This window comes from Molothrus aeneus, chromosome 1 (assembly GCF_037042795.1).
Source record: "Molothrus aeneus isolate 106 chromosome 1, BPBGC_Maene_1.0, whole genome shotgun sequence".
NCBI classification, from domain to species: domain Eukaryota; kingdom Metazoa; phylum Chordata; class Aves; order Passeriformes; family Icteridae; genus Molothrus; species Molothrus aeneus.
Genome location: NC_089646.1, coordinates 144,635,620 through 144,660,828, shown reverse-complemented (window position 1 = coordinate 144,660,828; position 25,209 = coordinate 144,635,620). Strand labels below are relative to the sequence as shown.

The 25,209-nt window shown below is 36.3% G+C and overlaps 1 protein-coding gene across 2 annotated transcripts in view; it reads left to right on the top strand.

Annotated features, from left to right (window-relative positions):
- ADCY8 (adenylate cyclase 8) overlaps nucleotides 1-25,209 on the top strand; it is a 116,378-nt gene that overhangs the window by 48,279 nt on the left and 42,890 nt on the right. For both annotated transcript variants that reach the window (XM_066566501.1, XM_066566493.1), the window contains exons 4-6: nucleotides 2,436-2,547; nucleotides 13,308-13,435; nucleotides 21,994-22,152. In XM_066566501.1, coding sequence (XP_066422598.1) covers nucleotides 2,436-2,547; nucleotides 13,308-13,435; nucleotides 21,994-22,152 — 399 coding nt within the window. The remainder of the gene's footprint in view (nucleotides 1-2,435; nucleotides 2,548-13,307; nucleotides 13,436-21,993; nucleotides 22,153-25,209) is intronic.

Here is a 25,209-nt window from a genome sequence, read left to right as displayed (position 1 = left end):
TTTTAAGGTCTCAGATGTTGCTAAATTACTCTTGTCTGGAAGTTTCCCTTCTGTTGCTTTTTTCATTCATAAATCAGAAAATTAATGTACCCTTGCTTAGTATTTGAGCAGAGAAGCATTTTGATGCCTTCTTCTACTCATCAGGATGGCTGGATGCCATGGCAATGGCGAGACCCATTTGAACTAAACACTGAATCTGGACCATTTGTGTCTTTTTCACTTTTTTTCACTTTTTCACCCTCAATTCACTTAAGTGGTCAGGATTGAACAGGAAAGGGAACCCTGCCTAGATGTGGACACATATTCTGCCACAACCTGGCTCACCCCACACACAAAAATGAGATGGAGACTTGTAAGATGTTTTCAAAGATGGTAATCAGTTATATGGTTCCTCTGTTTTATAGCCATTTTCATTTAATCAGTTTTATTATTATTTTCTTAATCTTTATTCTTCTCTAATTTTTTTCTTTCCTGAAATATTATCAGAAGGGTAATAATTATCCTATGAGCTGCTACTCAAGGTAATTAGTCCTAATTGTACATTTACACCAGAATGATCAACTTCCACTCCATGACATTACATAATCTTGGTTTTATTGTATTTCCAGAAAATCAGAATATTTTATTAAGCCAATAGCATTTTCCACAAGCCTTTCCCAAAACACAAGGGTAAATCATTGAGGGACCATCTTTGAAATCATTGAAGGAAGTGAAAAATAAGCATGGATATGGTGGCAGATATTTTGCATGGGAAGCATGTACTTTGCCTTTCAATGAAACCAAAATATAACTTTGTCAGGAGAAGTTCAATAAAATATAATTTGCACTTCTACAGAAGAATAAATTGATTATCTGATGCTTCTGTGCCCATGCAGTAGCTTGGATATGTTATTTTATTAAATCTGATTGAAAGTATCAAGGACCCTCATAAAGGTTTGAGTTGCACTAAATTAAAATGTCTTCCATTAACCTTTTTCATACTCAGAGTAAGTGTTGCTGTAGAAGAATAAAAATATGGAGGAATGGCCCTTTTGCTTTAATGGAAAAGGGTTGTAGACAGGGTGAGAAGTCTAAACATATTATATGCCTGAAAGAGATTTGAAATCGAAATTTTGCATGCTTTAAAACAGAGATACTGGTTGGCTTCTATACATACTGCCAGAAACTAGATCTTTTGAAAAGAAGGTTTCATACACCTTATTTTGTTTCCTAAATGTTCAGTACTGAATACTACCTAAACCAATGGTATATGAATCCTTAAAAGTATCCAGGTAGAAATTTTTGTTGGTTTGAAAATTAAAAGTGTAGAAACTAGTAGTTTGAATATCTTATTTTTATAAATTTAGTCTATTATTACTATTCATTACTCTTTGAGTAGCTTGGTACTTTACCTTTTAATTTTATTACTTCTCACTGGTAAAAGTCTTACCAAGTTTGTAAGTATCTTGTTTAAACCTCACCCAAACCTTCACCAGTCCATACATTTGAAGATGTGTTATCAGTCAACCTGATTATTACTGTATTTCTTATTGGTTACATCAGTAATTCTCAGACTCAAAATTCCAAATTGTGATCTTGTTCACCACAAGTCATCAGCTAAAGTGAAACAAAATCTTCTGCTACTCAGATTGTAACACCAGTTATTGGTTGACTTTAAAGGGCTAACCAGGTTTGTGCCAGAATGATGTGTGTCTTTTTGTGCATTACTACTTTATAAGGTAGCCAATGCTTCCTTTAGCTAATAATTACTGAGCTATTACATGCTTTGTTCTGGGTGGTATCTTGCACACCACAGACTTTGTGTCTGTTTATGTTTCTCTATATTCACATGTCGGCATTCTAGGCACAGTGAGCAGCCAAGAGGCAAGAAAAATAACTGGATGTTCAAACACAGGTTAGAAGTCTGTTTGCAAGTAGTTTGTTAATGGATATCCTACCACAATTTCAGGCACACAAGTTGATACACCTAAATTCAAAGTACAATCACTCTGGGCTCCCTGTAAAGTCAGTAGAATGAAAAAAAATTATCCAATTAAAGATTCATACCTTATAAAGAGAACACTATAGTTCTAACTCAGGTACTTCTGTCACATGCCTAAAATGACACTAAATAAAACTGGCCTTAGCCTGGTGTATATCAAGACTATCACAGATTTGTCTGTACTCTTAGAATTTAAGACTTGTATGGTTTGAAAATCTAGACTAGCATGACTCCTATTTTTGGCAAAACATTTTCTCACTCTTAGTAGTATTTTTTTTAGTTCCTTCAATATTTATATTCAGTACTCCAGTATGTACAAAATTATAGAACAGAGGTAATGTTACTTCAAGGGTAATAAAATTATCCTTCTGCTAGTAAAATGCTAGAAAGTAACTTAAAACATTCAATAATTAAAGGAAATAGAGTGAAATATTAATATGTTTTCTTTTTTTAGCATTCTTTTTGCAGATGTTAAAGGCTTCACCAACCTTTCCACAACTCTGTCAGCCCAGGAGCTGGTCCGAATGCTGAATGAACTCTTTGCCAGATTTGATCGACTAGCACATGTGAGTTAAACAATTGATTTTCAAAAAGACAAAATCAATTTCATGTTTGGGAGTTTTGGGAAATACCCTCTGATCAATTTGAATAATATATATCCAGATTCTCCCAAAAGGGATTTTATACAGCAATTGAGATTGGAAGATACTGACAAAATTATATGAAAAATGATGATTTCTGATAGCAAGTGAAAGCAGAGGTTGTCACCAGAAAATTAGGTTTCTGTAGTGCTGGATAGAGAATGGTATGAAGGGAGATCAGCTACCACAGTTTCTAAGGAAGCTTCATATTTTGGATTTTTGCTGGAAGTTTAATTTTTAAGACCCTAGCTTTATTTGTCTTTTCTTTTGCAAAGTGAGGAAGGTTAAAAGACGCATTCATTTAAGGTCATCTAATCAGTTCTCACAGTCATTGCAGTGGTTAGTTAATAGCAGGGTTTACAGTCTTTAGGATGGATTCTATCTAACTCAACAATGAAATTAATTAAACACAGCAGAGGAAATTATTGCATCAAGAAAATGAATTTCTCCTTAATTAGCACTAATCAGAAAAAAAGTGAAGCACAAAAATACAAGCAGAACATGCTCAGTTTTGCTAGCTTGTGTATTTTATTTTTTTCATTTTTCTTTGGTCAAAATGTAATTTAATATGGATATCTTTAGTGTCAATATCTGAGCTGACTAATAATTCTTCTAAATCGAGGCAATGAAGTACATTTTATAGAGTTTATCTTATAATTTATCCAGCCAAATGTATGTACATACTATGGGAAAATGCTAATTGCACTGAATATCATAGACCATGCTATCTATTTACTGTAAAGGAAACCTAAAATGGCTTGCCTGATGTAGAGATTTGCATCCCTCACTGGCTTTTATACATTTCTAAATTAGGGTGATGGGGTATTTGTACACATATTGCATGGTATCAGAGTAAGATCCTTGTGGTTTTCTCTCATCTTACACATTAAGGTCAAGAAAAGCAAGTCTTCTTATTGAAATTTCTTTTGATTCAGCTATTTTTACCTCAAATATCAGTGTGTTTTCTCTTGTACAGAGTGATGCCATAACCTATTGCCTGGGCAGTGGCAAATTAGCAAATGCAACCCAAAACATCTGCTTTGAAAACAAAAACCCCTTGTCAGCTTTGGTCTACACTGTAAAGCCAGGTGAAAGAATTACCTCAGTCTTGTCTTTTAGAAAGCTTAGAGGAGTAATGTCTGCTTTTGTATGGCTTGACAAAAATAGCTTTTTTAATTGAAGAAACATATTTTACACCAAATAGAATGTATGTATGTCACAGAAATATTTTAGGAAGACTATGTATAAAAAATTCTTTATTTCCTTGCTTCACATTTCAATTTTGGCTAGCATTCATGATCATTAACCATATTTTGTAACCATTCTATAAGCTATATTTAACCAATAGTGATTTTGTATAGAATGACTATATTCAGTAAAGGAGTTAGGAACAAAGAAGGCATTTACATTTAAAAGTCTAATCCAGTGAATCCTCCTCCACTTGCCACTTAACCCTGAAGTCAACTTCCTGCTTGTTTTGTTTTTGTTTTTTTCGTTTTTGTTTTATGGAAACTGAAAATTTTGCTTCTTTTAATGCCTAGACATTTTCCCCTCTCTGTGGCTTGTCACACATCTCCACTTAAACCTTCTAGAAAACTTTCTGTTGCAGTTCTAAATTCATAAATCTTAATGGAGAACACTGAATATGCCACACAATAATAGGTATCCCATAAGTGTAGGTGAGTTTATTTTAAAGAAATGGTAATAAATATATCAGTCTGTTTTACATAGCCAAGAATTTCTTATCCAGAAATCTCTGATTTGGGATGAAAGAACATCTGTGTCTGCAAAACATCATTATCAGGATGATCACCTCTCAAGTGAACGTCCCAGTCACTAAATTCAAGACTCTAGGCTCCTTGATGCATTTCCTTTCCTAGTCTGGGAATTTACTTCTCTTTTTAACACACCATTAGACTAAGCCACTGGTGTAGAACAATCCTCTGAAAGGTAGAAGGCACAGGGAAGAACCACTGCAGAAATTGAACAGATTTTGCTTGCAAAGATTAAAGTTATATGATCATGAAAAATTAAAATTTAGTAAAAAGAAAGTCATTTTGATTATGTTCCTTATTTGTGAGTTCTGTGACCTGGATGTCATGATACCTGTGTGATGCCCTGACAATAGAGATGTCTAATACAGAGGAACCTCTCTTGCTTCCTTAGAAAGGGTTTGGTGTTTCTGTCAAATTCAGGGAGACAAATTCTCCCTCTGCACTTTGCAGGAAACCAAGACTCCACACTGGACTCTTATGGAGGGGACAAGCTGCATAAAATAAAAGGGTTTCAATCGTATATTGAACTTCACCTTTTCCTCTGGAAAATTTTGGAAATGGACACTGAGTGTCCCTGAATTTTAAGGACTTGTGAATTACATAGATCTATCAACCTACACATCTGATATTGCATAAAGCTTTCACATCTGGTAAAAAAGGTGTATCTTTTGGAAAAATTCCTGGTCTTCATCTGGATGCACCGCGAGATGATCTTGCTTTAATACTGGTCCATCTTGGTAGTATATTCCAGTGCCTTAACACTCTCACTGTTTTATTCTGTATAGGTTTTTTCTCCTTTGATTTTTTACTGACTTTGAATTGCATCCATTGATTCTTGCTATGGCAAATCATTCTCAGACAAAAGGACCATCTTGTAGCCCCTGACTTCCTCTGGGAATGCATCTGGATGCTTTGATCAAGGGGCTTCTTGGGTTTCCTTTTGATAAAAGAAACAGACCAAACTCACGGCAAGGTTTTTACTCTGTGAGATTTATTCCTTCAAATAGTTTTAGGGGCTACTTTTCTGGAACACCTCCTGTTTTTGAGAATCCCTTTTAAAGCACTGAAAACAGTGTTCCTGGACTAACCTCCATAAGTGTGAAGGCAGATCATCACAATTCCTTCTAATCTCTCTTTCCTCAATCACTTTCCAAATGCCATGTTTCTGAACATACAGTGATAACACTATCATACTGAAAAATATTATTTTTGTGTTTTTTGGTCTTGCTGTCACATTGTGACCACCATGTCTGCATGGTAATTGTTTATTTTACTGGTCTTATTCCTTTTGTAAATGTTATTAGTAATAGTTTTCTACTTGCCTGTAAATCCTCCACAGGACTTTTGGGAAGTGGTTCTTTCAAGGCTTCCCTAGAAGGATCTTCCACTAAGGAGGATTACACAATCACATCTAGATTTCAGATCTATCACTTAACTGGTTCTTAATCAGATTAACTAGAGTTATCATAACCGTTTAAAATGTTACTCAGACTCTTAGAGTTTGCTAAGAATTACCATCAAAGCAAAGACATAAGTTGCAGAAAGCTTGAGGCAGTTTTTTAGATTTTAAGGAAAAAAAATGTATAAATCCTTATTTATTTCTAAATAAAAGTATTAAATTATAATCTCATATAAAGGTTTGTTGGATCTGCTTGAACATCTTATATAAATCATATAATATTAAAGAAGACATTTCACAGCATACTGAAAAATGTAATTTAGCTAAGCTTCTTTTTTCTCTTATTAAGCTTTATTAAGCAATACAGAGCTAAAGAAAAGTCTCTGTTTTTTTTAATCTTCCCTAAGTTACATCAAGTTTTATTGATGTAATTATTATACATTGATGCCTATAATTAATAACAAAAAAAATCCATAATATCTGTATCATTACCACAGAACACTCCAAACAAAAATTAGAATTCAGTTCAATATTTCTTCTAGGAAAAAAATGTAATGATATGTTATGTACAGCTACTTCCCATTTCTAATCACTCTGTGATATTTGTAAAAAATTTATAGTTATTAAAGAGAAAAGTAACATTTACAAAGAAGAAAAATAAGTTGACGTAAAACAGAACTGGAGAAAGCATTCCCTTATTTATACTTCATCTACTGAAAGGCCTAAATGGAAACTCAATTAATATTAATATTTTCCTTAGGCAGAAATTTTGAGAAGGGAAATAAGATGACATTCAAGAAGATACTTAAGCCTAAAAAAAGTCCTGCCTTGGTGAAGTAAAAGTTATTTTTGATAACTTTTATTTTTGATGTTTGTTTTTCCTCTGCCTTCTCTGCAGTGCTAGATGTCAGCCAATACCATGATTTAAATTATCATCTTTCTAAATTCATCTACACTCTTTGTAGATTCAGTTTCAGATACAACAAAGAGGAAAAGGAGCTTATTAAGGGACTGATGGGAGTTTTGTTTATTTTGTTTCTAAGGAGGCAATCTTCTCCTGTAACCTTGATTAAATTGTCTCCTGTGGTGCTGCAGACAAGCTGTCAAAAATTCCTTCAACAGTGTACTACCAATCTTGTGACTGCTGTTTCCAGAGGTGGAAACCAACCTGACTACCAGGCTCCACAAGAACACACCACCCATAACCCCAGTAAAACACCTGCACCTGTTGGTATCAGGAAGGGAAGACTGGGGAGTTTTGGGTGCTTTTCTGTTTCTTGATAAAGACATTTCCTCTGCAGTTCTTTACAGTCCCAGGCCACCTTTCAGCTCTGAGCTGGCAGTGCTTTGTTCCATGGTGAAATTATCTTCAAGCATGTAACCCACAGGATTCCAGAGACTTCCTAAAAAACCTTGTATGAACATATATGCCAGGTGTGAATTTTTTCATGTGTATATGTTTGAGGTGCTGCAGCAAGAAGCAGAGTTTCTGGATTATGAATATGAATATATAATATTTAGCTCATTATAAAGACATTGTATGAATTTATAGTAAAAGGATGGAGTGAATCCTCTTTTTGCAGTGCTTAATTCTGAGGTGTTTTTCCTCCCAAGCAGTGTCAATAATTAATTGGCTCATACTAATGAATAAACAACCTTGTTTACCATATTCTCCCTACATTTACAGTTTTTCAGATGGTAAAGAGCCCATCAAAAGAACTAAAGAGTCATATAAACCCCAGGCCACAAAACACTTTTAGAAGTGATAGTATACAGTTTTTTATGAAAAAAATCAGATGGAAATGACAGATTAAATAAAACTTGTTTCAAATTTTCCAGTTATTTATAAACTAAGAATTACTCAAATTCAACCTCCCCCAAAAAGAAGCCCCACTTTTTGACTAATTTGGGATTTGAATTAAATTAGGCTTCACAAGTATATTTTTGGGAATTCTCCAACTCATTCTTAAGAGAATAATAGAATAATTAAGGCTGGAAAAGACCTCCAAGATTAGCCATGTACCTAACACTTCTAGGGCCACTACTAAACCATGTCCCTAAGCAGCACATCCACATAACTTTTAAATATCTTCAGGACTGACAACTCAACCTCTTTCCCAAGCAGCCTGTTCCAATGCTTGGCAACCCTTTAGATGAAGAAATTTTACCTAATATCCAATCTAAAACTCCTCTGGTGCAACTGGAGGCCATTTCTTCTTTTCCTGTCTCTTATTACTTGGGAGAAAAGATTGACCCTCACCTGGCTACAGCCCCTTTCTTGGCCACCTGGGCAAACCTGGCTCATGTTCTAATGTTGCTGACCAGTGTCCCACGTACCTGAAGCAATTCAGTTCTAGAAACTCCTAAGGGGCAGAATTTCCATTCAGAATTGTTGCTGTTTTAGCTGGAAAGAAACACCTTGAATCTTTTTCATGGGGATTTCTGTCCCTGAAATCACTTAAAGCATAGTCTTCTAATTAACACAAGCTGCCAAGGCAAATTGCTCACCAGACACAACAGTCATAAGAGTTTTCTTCTACAACATGTCAAGGAACAAAGCTGTTGATATAATAAATTACAAAACTCATTCACCATCATGCCTCAATTCCTTCTGCAGCATGAGAGACCTCAAACCTATTTTTTTTTGGCAGCACAGAGAAATCCTAACTGCCCCATTATAGGTTATTCTAAAAAAAACCCAAACCATTCTTTATACAGTATGTTAAAATATGTAGAAACTGTTTAATATAGTGTCATGTATTCAGGCAAATGAAAGACTGCCATATTTTTCCCTTTATGTGTATAAAAATTAGAAACAATCTTTGTAACTGTGTACCATATCTAGTCCTTTTTTTGCCTGCACGGCCAGGCTTGAGAACCCCTGTCCATCTGGCTCTCCCAAGGTCCCAGTTCTGTTTTCCAACGTGACAGAGCTGCAATAGAAGGAATTTGGATGGAGCTCTCTCACCAACCCACCCTAAAACAGACTGCTGATTAAGAGCTTTGGCCTAGCCCCCATTCATGCTGAGAAGTGAGGTTTGTCCAGGTTTCCTCTACCTTTGGCACATGTTTCAGGAACTGAGCTATTGTGCTCAAAGGCCAAGTCCCTTCCTCCTCCCACTCTGGCTGCCTTTTAAAAGAAGACTTATGTGTATGACTTCTCTTTGTTCTGCAGTTCAGTTGCAGTAATTTTTCATCCTCAATGTTCTAAACTTTGAGCTTGAAATTATGAAAATTGCAAAATATTTTGCATTTTCTATGGTCTGTTCGCTATCCTATGGGGTTCCCTTCAAAACTAGGTGAAATGATTTATTCAGCACTGGCAGAATTGAAAAAGTGGCATAGCTTATAAAACAAAATCACTTTTTTTCCCTTGTCAGAAATTCAGCCCAAGGAAACAAGAAATATTAATGAAGTCTCTGACTGTGTCTTTCAGTAACTTGTTATTTGAGCAACTCATTTCTGCAGCCCCACCTTATGCCAATTTGCTTTGCTTCCTTTCCAGTCACTAGGGGTATATTTAATAAGCTCAAACATAAATCATTCACCACATACAAGGCAATTATTTATGAAATATCTGCATATTTTCTTTTTATCTGGATTTAGGTGAATTGAAAAGAGGTTTCTTGTCAATTGCCACTGAATTAATCTAGAATTATTATTAAAAATAGTTGGGTGTTTGAGTCTGTTCAATTTCCCCAGGCAAAAATTCTGATTTAAATTGATCTTGGCAGAATCAGGCCCCTTAATCTTCCACTTGCAGCAAATGAAATGCTGCAAATAAGGGGAGAAAAGAGCCCCTAATTGTGACATGCTGAGATTTTAATTGATCCCCTCAATAAATGCTATTAATGAATGAGTATTGAAAGGGGTGTGAGACTGATAGATACTGATGTGAATGTCTGTTTAATATCAGCTGTCATTTACATGCCTAAGGACAACTTCTAGAATTGCATATGAAAAAGGGAAGATGGATAGAATAAATTAAAGAGGAGATGATAATGGCCTCAGAATGGTGTAAGAATTTAGCACTGTTGTGAAAAATATTTCCTGTACCAAAGTTCTTGCATGACAATTTTCTCTTATTTAAATAATTTACTCATTTTACAGTTTCTTCATACATATTTAGACTTTTCATTCATTTTCATTTAATATCAACTTGCCATTCTTAGATACCATTGCAGTGAAATGATTTTAGGAAGTGGGCTTGAGGTCTTTCCTCTTGATTGATTGATTGATTGATTGATACTAATATCATGATTGATACTAATATCTAATGATTGATACTAAAATCTTGGTTGATACTTATATCCTTTTATACCAGAGAAAAGAGGGCAGGCCCTGACAAAACTCAGTCTCTGATATAAAACTGGAGCATGGCTGCCTGCATTATCCATGAGTCTAACCTTAATGCTCTTGTACAACCATTTTGACAAAGCTTTGAGTCTAAACTGTGGATGTGATTAAGCTACCGAGCCATTTGAGGGAATCTCAGGAGAGCAGGCAGTTTGCCTCTGCCAAAGGCAGATACCATTAGCCTCCTGTCCTTCTTGAGAGTCGTTGAATTATCTTCCTCTAGATGAAATATTTCCAGTGATAAAAAGCCCATAGTTTACTTTTGAAATGAGTATGATGGGAATAAGTAGGGAAGAATAAAAAATGAAAAAGCAATGTAGTCAGGCTGTAACACAGATCACATTTAGCAGTCATAATAATATGATTAACAGGAAAAAAAAATAGGAAGACAAGGAGTCATTTAAAAGCTCCCTGTGGTTTCTTGTGCCAGTAGAGACACCTTGCCTGACCCCTACAATGTTCAACAGGACATAAATCTTATGTCATATTTGTTAGTCCTGTGTGGGTGTTTCACATACCCAGGGTTTTACAGACACATGGTGAGTTTAGGTACAGACAGCTGAACTGAAGCCCAGCCAACAGCTTTAGCTGTGAGCTGAATTTTTCCCCAGGCTTCCCTGACTGCCTTGCCTGGCTCTCCTTGGGCTCCACTGCTCCCTGGCGTAGGGACACCTGACACAGTCATCTCCGCTTGGATATTGCACTCCATGGATGACTTCCTGAGCTTTGGCAAATGAGTCAGGTGACATCACATGACAAGGGATAGAAAGCATTCATAAGGACTTGAATGGATTTCCTGTGTCACACACATGCACTCACATTTGCATATATCAGACCCTCGTTAGCAGATATTGACATGCATTAAGATTCTTATTCTTACAAAAAGCACATGCCTCTGAAGTTGTCTGCTTTATTCTGTATTTCAGACATGCAGGAAGGTGATATAAGTCTCATCTGAATTTACTGGAATCAGCACTGTAGCCAGTTTAAGTGAGGTATTAAGAATCAAACAACAGTCTTAGCCTATTGAAGACTGAGGTCATTAACTGTGCTAAAATAAATTCTCACTTAATATTCTCACTTAATAGGGATTACCCATGTCATCACATAGGTATAATAAATGTTGAAATCAAAAATGTAATTAAAAAATTAAAATATAATAATACTAGAGATATATCTTTCTTCTTTCTTTTATTCCAGTCTTTCTTTCCTAAACATTGACTACTTTTCCTTTTTTTCCCCCTCTATCCTACTATAAGGTTATTATTTGTAAAGTATTTGTAGTGGCTCGAATCAAGTACTGCCTTTTGATTTATTCCACCTTGGTCAAGCCAATATGTCATTATACAGAATTCTTTTACTTTCTAGATGTGAAAGCAAACATCTCTTATAGTAAGAATCAATTGAATGGGACCTTTAGAAAAGCCCAAGAACTCTAGAATCTTTGGTTTATATCTTCATCTCTTTGCATTTTGTCTAAACGAGGAACACAGAGAGAAGCTTAAGGAAACCCACTTAATGTTTGACATGCACTGATTTATGCCATTGAGTCCTACCTACTTGTTAATTAACTTTTATGTTTCATAGTTTCACTCTACAGTTAAAAAAATAGATGGAAAATGTGGTAACATCAGAACTCTAGTTCTTTCCATTGAGGAGGAACAGTTAAAAAAAAAAGGTTTTTTGGAGGGCTTTGGGATGTACAATTTCATTTGAAGCATTATGAAAAATTCCTAGTGTTCTTCTGTGGGTCTGCAGAGGGGCTGAAAATAAGGGGTTGAGGAGAGAGGAGAGTTACAGATGAATTTTGACATTTTAGAAGCTTGAGTTCAGTCTGGAATTTTGTGTGAAACTTGGATACCAAAGCATTGCACTTCAAAGGCAAGCACTGGTTTTAGCTGGAGACTTAACCAAAGCTTCAAACACAGTCAGTTCCTACTGATGGTTTAAGGAGATTTTGGGGTGAATCAGCTTACTTTGGCCACTTGCCCAGAGCAGCTTTTACCCTTGCTGGCATGCTTAAGACTTCAGCTGTCTTCTCAAAAAGCTTTGGGTAAAAGTGTGTGAATTCTGTGTGTCACTCCAGGATTGTGCAAGGCTTGTCTGAGGTTGACTATAAACCTTCATTCTTCCTAAGCAAAACTTTGAAGGGAACCCATACTTGATTCCTGGGAGAACCAGCATTCACATTTGCTCCCATATCTTACTTAAATTTTTCTTTTTAAAGGTCTGTTATTGCAGCCTTTACTGATTGATTATTAATACTACATTCAATATTTCAATGACTCCCAATCATAAAAACACTTCCTTGCCACAACTTGTAATGTTCTCTGCTCCTGTGCATTGATTGCCTCCTGTGAGGGCCCAATCAGCAGAATACATTGGACAAATTACAGGTAATCTTGGAATCATATGCTGGTCTGGGAAGTGCAAAAATGCAGCAACTCAGATAGTTCTGCTCACTAGAAAAGGATCTTCTAAAATACTGATCGAGTTACACAATAATATTCTGCTTCAGTTTCTAATGATACTGTTAATATGTATTTTAGAAATTAAATTCACTATTTGCTCCTAGGGTAAAGGATGTCTCTAGCTGGATGCCAAAGAAACATCATTCCTCCATAGCATGAGCTTGATGCAGGACAGCTTCTTTGAGAACCTTGCCATGCAGATACTTGATCAGCTCCTATAGCTGTCGGGAATACTTGAGTGTCAGTGCAGAAACTTTAGGTGGGAAGGAATTTCAGTGGGAAGAAAGAGATTTTTCATTTATTTCCAGTGTAAAAAATGGGCAGGAAAACATGCCCTGGAGGAACATAGCTTAAATTGGGTTATTCATTATCTCAGCTGGCATTTCTGAATCCTTGGCTTATGTTCCACCGAGCTCTGATGAAACCTTTCTCCCCATCAGCAAGAATGTCTCTGATTAGAATAAAATAAAAATCACTATAGCCTTTTTTTGCAAATGTAAAGGTACTTAATTTCAAAAGTGATATAAATCATAATTATATTAATGATAAGCAAGAAACATCCAGAAAGAGGGTGGGATGTTCGTTGGTTTTTTAAGAGTAATTTTTTAACCACTTTTACTTTCACCTTAACATGATGAAAAAATCTGCAAATATTTTCTTTCTCTTTGTTATATTTGTGTGTAGGAACACCATTGTCTCAGAATAAAGATTCTGGGGGATTGTTACTACTGTGTCTCGGGCCTCCCAGAACCTCGCCAGGACCATGCACACTGCTGCGTTGAAATGGGGCTCAGCATGATCAAAACTATCAGGTAATGCCTTTTTCTCCCCCTGATTCATTGTTTCTGGCAGTGTTCTCAACTTCCTACCTGAGAATGTTATCACTAGACGAGTAATTATTCTGTTGGTTCAAAAATCTCATCATTATCACTGTGCAAAGGACAGGACTTTTTTAATCCATGTAATGGGTGGGAAAAGTTGCTAAAATGATTTTACTAACCTGTGCTACTTCAGAGATGTAACACAAGAGCTGTGTGTGCAACTGAGAGGCTTCGCAGTTCTTGGCAGTTCTCACTTTGTACTGTTGTCAATTTCAAGAGGAGAGAGAAGAGGAGGAGTCTGAATTACTTCCTATAACCCCTTTAACAAAATTAAACCACAATATAAACACAAAATAGACAGCTTTGGCTATCCTTTAGCTTGGAAACTAGCTCATAGACAAACTCATAAGTACTGAGATTTTCCAGATGAACAAATTTTACCTGCTAAATTAGGTTCTTGCTTAAATTCACAAGCACTGGAAGTATTTTAATGAAGGAATGTGTTCCCATCATGTAAATATAATTATGTTGCTGTTAGATTATTGTATTTTGATGCAATTACAATTAATAATAATCATATTTCAGCAGCCTGTGGGTAGAGCTTGTCCAATGAGTTACCATGACATTGGTCAACATCTAGTACTCCAAGAGGGGTTTTGTCCATCTTTTAGAAATTTATGGGTTTTTACTGATACAACGTATCAAAAAAAATTGCTATGCTTATCATATTTAAATACTTTTCTGTTGTTGTCTTCCCTAAAGTAGTGTTGCCTAACTCGAGCATTCTCCGCTTTCCCTGGATATTTTGCTGTCCAATCTCTTTGTCTGCCTCTTGTCCAGACCTCTTTACCCCTTTTATCTGGGTCTGTCTCATGACATACATCAGACACTTAATGCACACTGCAGCTGCATTACTGAGCTCTTAATAGAGAAAGAATTTGACTAAAATTAATTAATGGAAAATGTAACTGAATAATGATTATGCAACAGTGATATCTAAGAAGGCTGGATTCAATTATCACAGGCTAAATGTTGAATAAAGTAATCAATACTTTCCTTCTGGAATCCCCACAGTGAAAGTGAAACATGAATTAGAGAAAACAGAGATGAAAAACTCTACCAACACTGTCAACATTTTTTGGATACACACATCAAATTTTTGCATTTCCTTGGTAACACCACCAGCAGACTACCCATTGTTATCTCTTTTTCTTTAGACAGTAAATCTCTCTCCATCTCCTTACACATGTGGAAGTCTGTAACATCCTGTGCCCTTCAATGAACAGGGTCTGGAAGGCAGCAATCCAATAGAAATATTGCTCTATTTTTAGTATCCTAAATGACAGCTACAGTCAGTCAGAGCCATGACACAAAGTCCATCAGGACTTGGGTCATCCATCACAGACTACTTCAGTTCCGATTACCCCCAATTTGTTTGATAATCCCAGTATCTGATTTTCTGTCTATGCAATGAGGATGGTTCTTCCCCCAGGCTTTTCTGTTCAGAGTCTTATATAGCTTATCTTAATGTGTGTTCACACAGTTCACAGGGAGGACCAATCCTGCCATGGAATATTAGAATTATTTCTGCCCACACTTCTGAGAAAATTTGGAGTTATCTACATTCTATTAATTAAAATTAAAGAAGTAGATATATGTCTCACAGTTAAGATTTAAAAAAATACCCTCTATATAAAAGTGAGTTTTTTATCACGTTGGTCCCCACAGAATTTTACCATATTTAAAACATGACAGAAATGACATTTTGATGATTAGAAAATTTTTTATCTTCATCAGAAGATTGCATAAAATAAATATTTTTAAGTCTAAAATAATAGGGAGATGACCCAAGATATGAAAAACCATCATTCAGATTGGAGAACTGCATTGAAGTTATACAGACAAACATTTCTATCCATTGATATGGGCAATGTTGTAGTCACCAGTACAACCCTTCTGGTGAGGCAGCACCCAAAAAACCCCTGCGATCTCAGGATACCATGGCTGAATACTCCTTCTATTGTCCTTGATGTCTCCATGGCCAAAGGGAATAGAACAAGAATGTCAGGTCCATTCATTACACAACATGTAAAATAAATCTACATGGACAGACTGTCTCACAAGGGACTTTTGAGTGTTTTCATACAGCTTGAATCCATACAGCTAAATTGTTAATATATTGTTAATTGAGAGTCTACAATTTGATTTTAAGCTTGAATCTTGCAGCTCCACTACTCTTTTTGCAGATGAAAGGAACTGGTTAGAACTCAACAAAATAATTCAAGATCCTTATTTTTCCCTGTAATTTTTTTTTTTGCAACACCATGCTTTGTTAAAAATCCCATAAAAGAAGCACTATTATTGTTATTCCAATCTGTCTTCTTGTTCTTTGCTCCCTTAACTGTTGAGAACAATTGATGGGTGACTTTTAACCACAGGAAGATGGCATGGAATCTGATATTTACTCCAAAGTAAGGCAGTTTTGCTCCACCACATTTAGGCAGGTGAAAAAAGCCGTATTCCATCTGTGCCACAAAACCCAAAGACCTGTAAAATTCTGTTTATCTGCAGCTGGAAATGCGAATTAAAATAAAAAGGACAAGATTTTCACAGGGAGTTCTTTTGTTCAGCTGGTTTTCACATCTTTTCACGTGCAGCAATAACTCTCATTTTGTTTAATTTTATGGTACCAATGCCTGTCTGTACTGACTGTTGATGGAAACGGGATTCCAGTGGAACTTTTAGTCACGAGATGATAATTCATTTTAACAGTTATCATTTCATGATAATTCATTTTAACAATTATCACCCAAGCAAGTGGCTGTCAGGAATAGCACCACCTTCTCAAATGTCCTTATTCCTAAAACCTCTGTGACTGGGAGTAGAGGGGAAGGGAGATTGTGTGAGACTCAGCTCCTCAAGGACTCACTTTCACACTGTAATGATGGAAATGGCACATTATATATAACACTGGAAATTCAAACAAACCCTTGTGCTGGTATATTTGTTTGGTGAATCAAGGAGTCCTGAGCCGTTTCATTTGTTGGGTCATTTCCCACTAAAAGCCATCTGAAAGAGTAACTATTATGACAGAATATATGGTCATATTATAATAGATTATTTCTCCTATGATCTACAAGGCTCTTCCTATGATGCAATAAGCTCTGATTCACAGAAGACAGGATGTATTCACAAACCCAAAAACTAAGCCTTAACGTCATTTCTGTGTGGTGGTGGAAAGGGATATTGTAACATATTCACAAGTTCAACCAGCACTTTTCAGACAGTTCTAAGATTGAATATAGGTTTCTCACTGAGACTTGATCATATTGTCACCTCCATATGTCCATTTCAGCCACTGACTCTGAATGGAGAGAACATCAGAATAGATTTTCCTTCCCTGTTTTTGCTGTTGGATGATGATATGAACTAAAATGGGTAGAGATTAATGAGTTCATGCACTTCTGTGACCTCTTTCCTTTGAGTGCACCATGAAACACAGTCAAGGCCACGTTGGAAAAAATGGCATAGGACTGTGTCTATATATATACATATATATGTATATGATTATATATATTTTTATAACATACTTTTCAAATCAAAAAGCAAACTTCTATTGTGTGTGGTCCCTCTTACTGTATTATTTTCCTGCTTCTCAGAGCAGATTCACATAAGAGGAATGCAGCAGTATTAACTCTGCCCATGTAGCTACAGTTTCTGTCTGAACTCAGAGCAAGTCAGTTATATTAGTGACAACATGAAGATTCTCCAGGTAATAGTTTCTGCCTACATTAGATTACAGTTCTCAATCCAAGGTAAACTCATCCTGGTGCTATTTTAAATTGGCTCCTTGGGAAAATATCTACATTAAATTGTAAATTCAACTTGTGTAAAGTTCACCTACGAAATGTTACATCCCACAGGTCACATTGCCTGCACTGTACCATTCAAAGAGTTCAGTAGTTTAGTGTATCCTGTTACCAAGCTTTTCTAAAATAATGGATAATTCCTTCACAGGCATGACACAGTTCCCAGAGTCACACTGAAAAGATCACTTACCTTACTTCACCTACTATCCTGTAATGTCAACACCAAAAAGCATTTGAATTCCTTTAGGAAAATTCCGTAATTCTGTTGAGTCCAACCAAATGTTCCCTATGTAACTGAACCTTATGATGAAAGGACATTTCAGTTAGCAGGAGACACAGGAGATCACCTGTCCATCCTTCTGCTCTCAGCAGAGTCAGCTAAAACCCTTATTTACTTCAACCAGAATACATGGACTTTCATATTTCACCTGCATGAGGATGATAATAACCATGTCTTGATGGGTAAATTGAATAACCCCAGAGAATTTTAACCATCACTGAGAAAAAGTGAAACAGACTGGCCAACTCCACTCTTCTGATGTCATTTTGCTTCCAGAACAAGACCGCTGAATTCAAATTCCTACTAGAAATGGTCTGGAACAGGATGTGAAAGGGCTTGTTGAGAATGAAAAGCACTCTGGATTGTTTTAAGAATCTCAAAGCATAGTGATAACCTTGCACAATTGAACTGGCCAGCACAGAAGCAGCCTGTGTGTCACTCTCAATCTTCAGGGCCTGAATTCCAGGGCAGTCAGATTTTTGACAGCTACAGAAAAGGCTGAAAAGCAAATTTCTGACTTTTGGCTCACCTTCTTCATGCAAATAAGAAAGGTTTCAATTAACACCATAAAAATCAAATACCCATCAAAGAATGCTGACCAGGAGGAAATGCCAAGATCCAATTAAAATCATTGCATTTTTTTATCTCTGGCTAGACTGAAATGAGATGAATGGCAAAAATAACACCAGTCACAGTTACCTCATCCTGGATAAGATATCAAAGCACTTGTGAGGCAAAGAGGGCTGCTGTATAGATCATCAATAATGCATCTTTGTGCATGCACTTTGTCAATGTATCTACAGAAAGCCTGTAAAGTAGTTGAAGAAAATACATTTTTTAATTAGAAACTTCATTGACAGTTGAATAAATTTAATAGAGAGAAGAACTAGATGTGGAATATCTGAGATTTTGCAAAATGGACTTTCTTAATTTTTTTCTCTACATTTTTTATCTAGTACATGCAATTATTTCTGAGATTTTTTTTTTTGAATAAGTTAGAACTACCACTATTGATGAAGGTGATCCAGGCTTTGTTATTTCAGGCTTTGCTTTTCCTATACCTGTATGCAAACAAAACATCCTAAAGTATGTGCTAGTCTGGCTGCTAGAGAGTTAGATTTGACCATGATTAAGTCTCCTTCTTTACATAATTCAGAAATCTTTTTCAGCCCACATCACTCCCAATTTTAAATAAAAAGAATAACTCCATGACTTCTTACACAGTAAAAAATCACCTCACTTTTAAACTTTTTTAGTGTTTGCAGAGAAATTTTGAAATAAAGCAAACCATTTATTCTTTGTTCAATTTAATATCTTACAACAAAAATTTTTATATGAAGACTATTGTTTCCATGACAGGTTATCAACAGTTCTCCTTTCAGTCTTGTGTTGCAAACAATAAAGTAAATTGAATGAGACTAGGTCACCCTTGTGCTTTGATTCATGTCCTGGACAGGGCTGTTAAAATGTATTTCAGACTATGCCTGTTACTTCATGCAATCAGGTCCCCTCCTGCAGTTATTTTCCCACCTATCCACCCAGGAGCTGTGCATGCCAAGAGGAGGATGCAAAGACAGAGCCCTGCATGTGCCCCAGCACTGCAGCAGACAGAGAAACAGAATGTCCTCAGCCAGAGGGTGCAGGCAGGAGGCCAAATCCACTCGGACTGCTGGGGAAGAGCTGAGATCAAATATCACCTGAGCAGCACATAAAGAGCTGCTTTATGTGGGAGGGAGACTGTGAGAGACAGATAAGGCGAGGGGGAGAGGACCTTGATTAGTGTCTGCAGTAGGAGCTGTGTGAGTTTTAGGACAAATTCTGAAGTCCTGTGCTGCTGATGGAGGATGCCAAAGCCTTCTCAGGCCATCCCCATATTTTTATGACAAAGGACAAGTTAAATCCAGGAATACTTAATGGCCACTCTGGAAATAGAGGGGCACATTGCTCAGTTGCACCATTGTTTGTACCTGGTCTCTCCAGTGATATCTGCATGTGTGAGTTCTCATATAAGATACAAGAACCTAAATGAATAGAATGGAATGGAATGAAATAGAATAGAATAGAATAGAATAGAATAGAATAGAATAGAATAGAATAGAATAGAATAGAATAGAATAGAATAGAATAGAATAGAATAATAAGATTTTTTAGTTGGAAGGGGCCTACAGTGACCATCTAGTCCAGCTGCCTGCCAATTCAAAGGTCACCAAAGTTAAAGCATGTTAAGGGTATTGTCCAAATCCATCTTGATCATGGGCTTGGGGCATCAATCAGCTCAGCAGAGAGCCTGTTTCACTGTTTGGCCACAGTCATGGTGAAGAAATGTTCCCTAATGTCCAAGCTGAACATTCACTGACGGAGCTTTGAGTTATTCCCATACTTTCAGTCACTGGATCCCAGGGAGAAGAGCTCAGTATCTCCCTCTCCCCTTCCCCTCCTCAGGAAGCTGTCAGAGAGCAATGAGGTCACACCTCAGCCTCTTCTTCTCTAAACTAGACAAATCTAGAGCCTTCAGCTGCTCATTGCAGGACATGACAGTTGGTAAAATAGAAATTAAATTGGTAAAATAGCACATATGTCTATACATGTATAGAAAAAGGTTACATAAATATAGGCTATTAAAACATTTTATTAAACTTAAGCCCTTCTTATTGATAGCATTTTTCAATCAAAAGCTTTTTGCTCAATTATTCCTCTAAATACAATTATCTTTTATTTCAAGATAAGGAAATCAAATGAAAAATTAAAAATAATTATCTTAGTCTGAACAAAAGGAAAAGGCAGACTGGGGAAACAGTCATGAGAGAGGTTGTGTGATAATTCCTCTGACAGTTACGAGTATCAGTTTAGATATTTCTGTAGCATATAAAAATTATTCAAAACAGATTAAAATCTCAGTGGTCTCACTTCTATTAGTTGCTCTCACAACACTTAAAAGTGCTTCAATGTGGAGGAAGCATATCCCATCTTCCAGGGACAGGTAATTTTTGTATAATTATGATATTTCAAGCCCTCTTGCTTGCATGAAATGAAGAAATTTGTAAATGAAAACTGTAAGCTTTAATTATAAGGACACAGATCAATCCCTTCACAAAGTTTCTTTGTTTATTATTTTATGATTTAGTATTTTAAACCTTTTTCTCTTAGCTGAAATGTGTTGGCTTCCTGATGTGATGAACAGGTCTTGTAGGCAAACTACTGCACTGAGACTTATCATATGCCTGCCTTTCTCCAACTTTTCCTAATCTGAAGGGAAGGGAAATGATGAATCCCTTATTTTCAATTATTCACATTTTTGTGCAACTAGTTTTCATTTTAGAACTCTTCGTTGGTTTTTTTCCCTTACAAACTGAGCTGGTGCTCCATTGCAACAATGAAAGCTCAAGTATTGAATGCAGAAAGCAATTTACCCTTTTCTCCTTTACAGAGGAACTGTCAAGGTCATTACTGATGCATCTGAAGCAAGGGTAGTTAACTTCAGAGCAGTGAAATAGAGCTGTTTATTCTTTCCCTGCTCTGTAGTGTGATCTTGCTGTGCTTCTATTGACTTCAGTGACTGTAGAGATGAGGCTCTTTACAGACACACAGCAGGTTTGTAGACCAGCAGTAGCAATGTGCTTTTCCTATCCTGAACACACAATTTAAAGATTAATGAACACTAGCTCTAAGACTATTTCTGGTGCAAACAGTTATTGTCACACAAACAGAACTAGAAAAGCAGTCTCTTAACAAATATGCTCATATGTTGTTTATTTTTGAGAGGTGAAATGGTCACCACCACCCCACAGATTTTAAACTCACATGGTTGTCATGACAGAGCAAATGGTTTTCTGACCAAATCTAATGAAAATAATCATTTGACAAAAAGTAACTCTGGAAAATCCCAGTCAATAAAATAACATTTTTCTAAAAATTGAAAATAAGTAAAAAATACACAAGAATATAAAAGAATAGACAGGTTTGATGAAAATAGTTCCTGTTCCTGAACTGTCCACATTGTTCCTGACAGTTCCATACTGTTCCAACAGTTCTGTACTGTTCCTGAACCTTTTATAAGGTACCAAGCTAAAGCATTCAATAAGTCCAACAAAATATTTTCACTCAGTCATCTTATTCTCTCTCTATTTTTCCCTGTCTGTCTGATTGAAATAAGAAGAGTGCCACTGAGCCATGCATGCAATTGAGTGCTTAATGATAACCTGGCTTTTAGAGTAATTTTATCACTACTTCTACCTTTGCTATTTAGAAAGTTCTCTCTTCATTTTACAGGCTAGACTGCACTTTGCAGCTAATTGACATCATATTTTACATCATACCCTTTTCAAAATGATATGGAAAATTGTGGCATATATTTTCATAAGTCTGGTCTTTTTTCTTTCTTTGTGTGTTTTGTTTAACAGATATGTCAGATCAAGAACAAAGCATGACATTGACATGAGAATAGGGATTCATTCTGGATCAGTTCTGTGTGGAGTGTTGGGCCTGAGAAAGTGGCAGTTTGATGTCTGGTCATGGGACGTGGATATTGCAAACAAACTCGAGTCAGGTGGAATTCCTGGGTAAGGCAAAGTGTATTTCCCACAGACAGAAAACATTGCCAGCACATTACACTGTTAACCTTGCCAAGAGATTAACTGTTTTACATCATTTCATCAACTATGACTTTTTTTTTTTTTTTTGCTATTTTGCAGTTGGCAAGGATTAGTGAGGATATAGCCAAAAAAGGTAGAAATGGTCTGCTTGTAGAGCCATTTGAAAAGACAAGACAAAATTATTAATTTTTCTTTGTTACCCCTGATTTTCTCAAAATGATCCATCTTTTGTTTTCAGCCTTCATAGTCCTCAGAGGTAGCTCAGATTTCCCAGTTAGATGTTGACCATTCATAAGATTTTCCAGGCTTCATTCTCTCACCTTTTTCATTCAAACAATACTATGAGGTACAAAGCTATATTTGTTCTATTTTATAATGCACAAACTGTGGGAAGAATTACATGTTCATGGGTCAATAGTCTAATAGCAAGTTGTTATGAACAGCAGGATCTCTGTTAATATAATTTGTCAAAATAATTTAATGCTTTAGTAGATGTTTTGAGATATTTATCTTAACCTGTCTATATGTGAAAATGTATGGTTTTCAACTAAAAAAAGCCTAGTTTCTTTCTGTATCTGAGTGTCTGATGTGGCTGATTCACCTGAAAGTTGAATGTTATTTCTGCTTGATATATATCCTGCTAGTTTGGAAGCTACAAATCCTAGATTTGAACAGTTGTGATTGCAGGAATCTTCTGTTCACTTTCAGTCCCACCTGCCATTGATGAAAGATGTAGAAAAGATAACCTAGACAATTCCAATTTTAGCCATAGAGTTTGGAAGCAATAGCAGCAGACATCTTTATGTGGGAAAAAAAATCTAAATGGTGCTGTCACCTTGAATGACAGAGATTTTAAGTCATCAAAACTGAGTCATGTGCTGTCCTCCCTCCATACACATCAGGATCTGTCAGAGCTGTCATGTTCCCAGGAAATTGGAAGGAAATTTGCTTCATATATTGCAAATGCAGGCCCCTTCCACATTTCTACATAGTAAACCTTTATTCTAATATATATTCTTGGAATTAGCAGAAAATGAAATTCTGCATGCTTTGAGAACAACTTCTGTACTCTGCATATGTCACCCGTGTATAAAATTTCAGAAAAAAATTTCATTGTCTGCTACTTATCCCACATGATAGCCCAGATGACTAAGAGGATGCTTTGTTCACATGAGCAAATTGATCATCTAAGTCTCCCCATTCACACCTGCAAAAAGCAGAGTCTATTGCTGTTAATGTGTGCAAGCTGTTTGGCTAATAATGAATAACCCAGAAAATGCACAGATAAAATGCTGCAGATAAAATGCCTGGCAGGTTTTCAGTCTGTCAGAGCAGAGTGATTTCCTGGATACCAGTGTGCCAGCAGAACAAAGCCTGTATGTGACAGCAATGAACCAAGTCCCTCAGAATAGTGATTTACATCAGAGTTTCCTAGTGTGCTGAGCAGATTTAATAGATCAGTTAAATTCATTTCAGCCTCTCCTTACTTCTCCCTGCCACCAGCATCCAAATCCCCCTATTTATTGCAATACTGAGGTCATTCCCTTTCCTAGAGCAGCTTGACCAGGAAAGCTGCCCTGGGGTTATGAGCAGTGCTGCTCTCAGGGTGTAAAACAAGAGCAAAGATGAACTGCAGCATTTTCCTGAGGCATAGTGGAGAGAGGAGCTGAGGATGGGAAACATCCTTTTACCCAGCTTGAGAACAGGAAAGAAGGGGCTCAGCTCTTCCCCTCAATGCTTGCATGTCCCCCTGAGCCCCATCCACCTCGGGTGATGCAGGGAGAGACTGCACCTGACAGAAGGAGCATGAACCAGCAGAGACCAGCTGCTGTGGGGAAGGCACTTAGGAGCACTGAGAAAAAAATGGTAATTTCCAGTTTTCTGAGAGTAAAAGATGTGTCCACAGCACCTGAGAAGGAAATCTTGTGATCTGGTAATCAGTGACATTCTTCTGCCAGGATTCTATTTTCTAATAGTTTTTACTTAGTGTATGTGGTTATTACTCTGCAGTAGTGAATTGCATAAATCCTAGGTAATAATTAATTTTCAATATTGTCCCAATGACGGGTGTCATCTAACACTGCAGGCCTGATATGCTTTCAAGAGTAGGTCAGGCAATATTTTTTTACTTCAATACTCAGGTTTCCAAAGGTATTTGTAGAAAATTAAAATATATCTCTCCACATTTTAAGTTTTTTTTAAGCAGTACAAAACGTGAAGCCAGCAAATACTTATAATCTGCCAACTATTTATTAATATTTGGCCCATTTAAGCACATCACATTAATAGCTATCTCCATACTCTGGTAAAGCTGTTATCATATCCATCATAAAATCCATATTTCAAGGCCTTATTTCCTAAATTATATTAGTTGAATCTAAAGAGAGACACAGTCACCTTGGCAACTAGTGTATCACTTTCTCTTTCTTTTTTCTTTTTTTCTTTAGTTTTAGGTTAGTACTTTACTTAAATCAATTTAGCCTTTTTGGATTTCTTAGGACTAGGAAATTCATCATCTTTCTGAGAGGTCACATGCTTTGCTGTTTCAGTCCAGGCCAAAAGTTGCTTATATTTGAGAAACATTTTTACTGGTTTTATAATGAGTTTTAATAACAGCATGACTTTAGAAAGAGAAAGTTTTACAAAACCTGGAAGAACTAGGGAATTTGAGACAGCCTAAAAATGACTGGGATACAAATTTTTGATCTTTTAGATGTTGATATTGAATGCTCCACATGGACAGTTTGTGCCAAGTTGTGATACTCCTGGGCACTTCACACTGCTTAAATACAACCAGGACTTTATTTTCTAGCAATGCATACACATCATATATGACCTTATAGTCTTTTATTCCATCAAAGTATTATGCAGTTTAATTCTGTATTGGCATCCTTTGAGTAACAGAAGAAAGTTCCCAAGGGATTTGCTAAGACAATGTCATTCACAGGAGGAAGCCAAATTGTGGTGCCTGAGAAAAGCAACGTAGGGTGTGTCATCAAGAAAGGATCAAGAATTTCAGCTCAC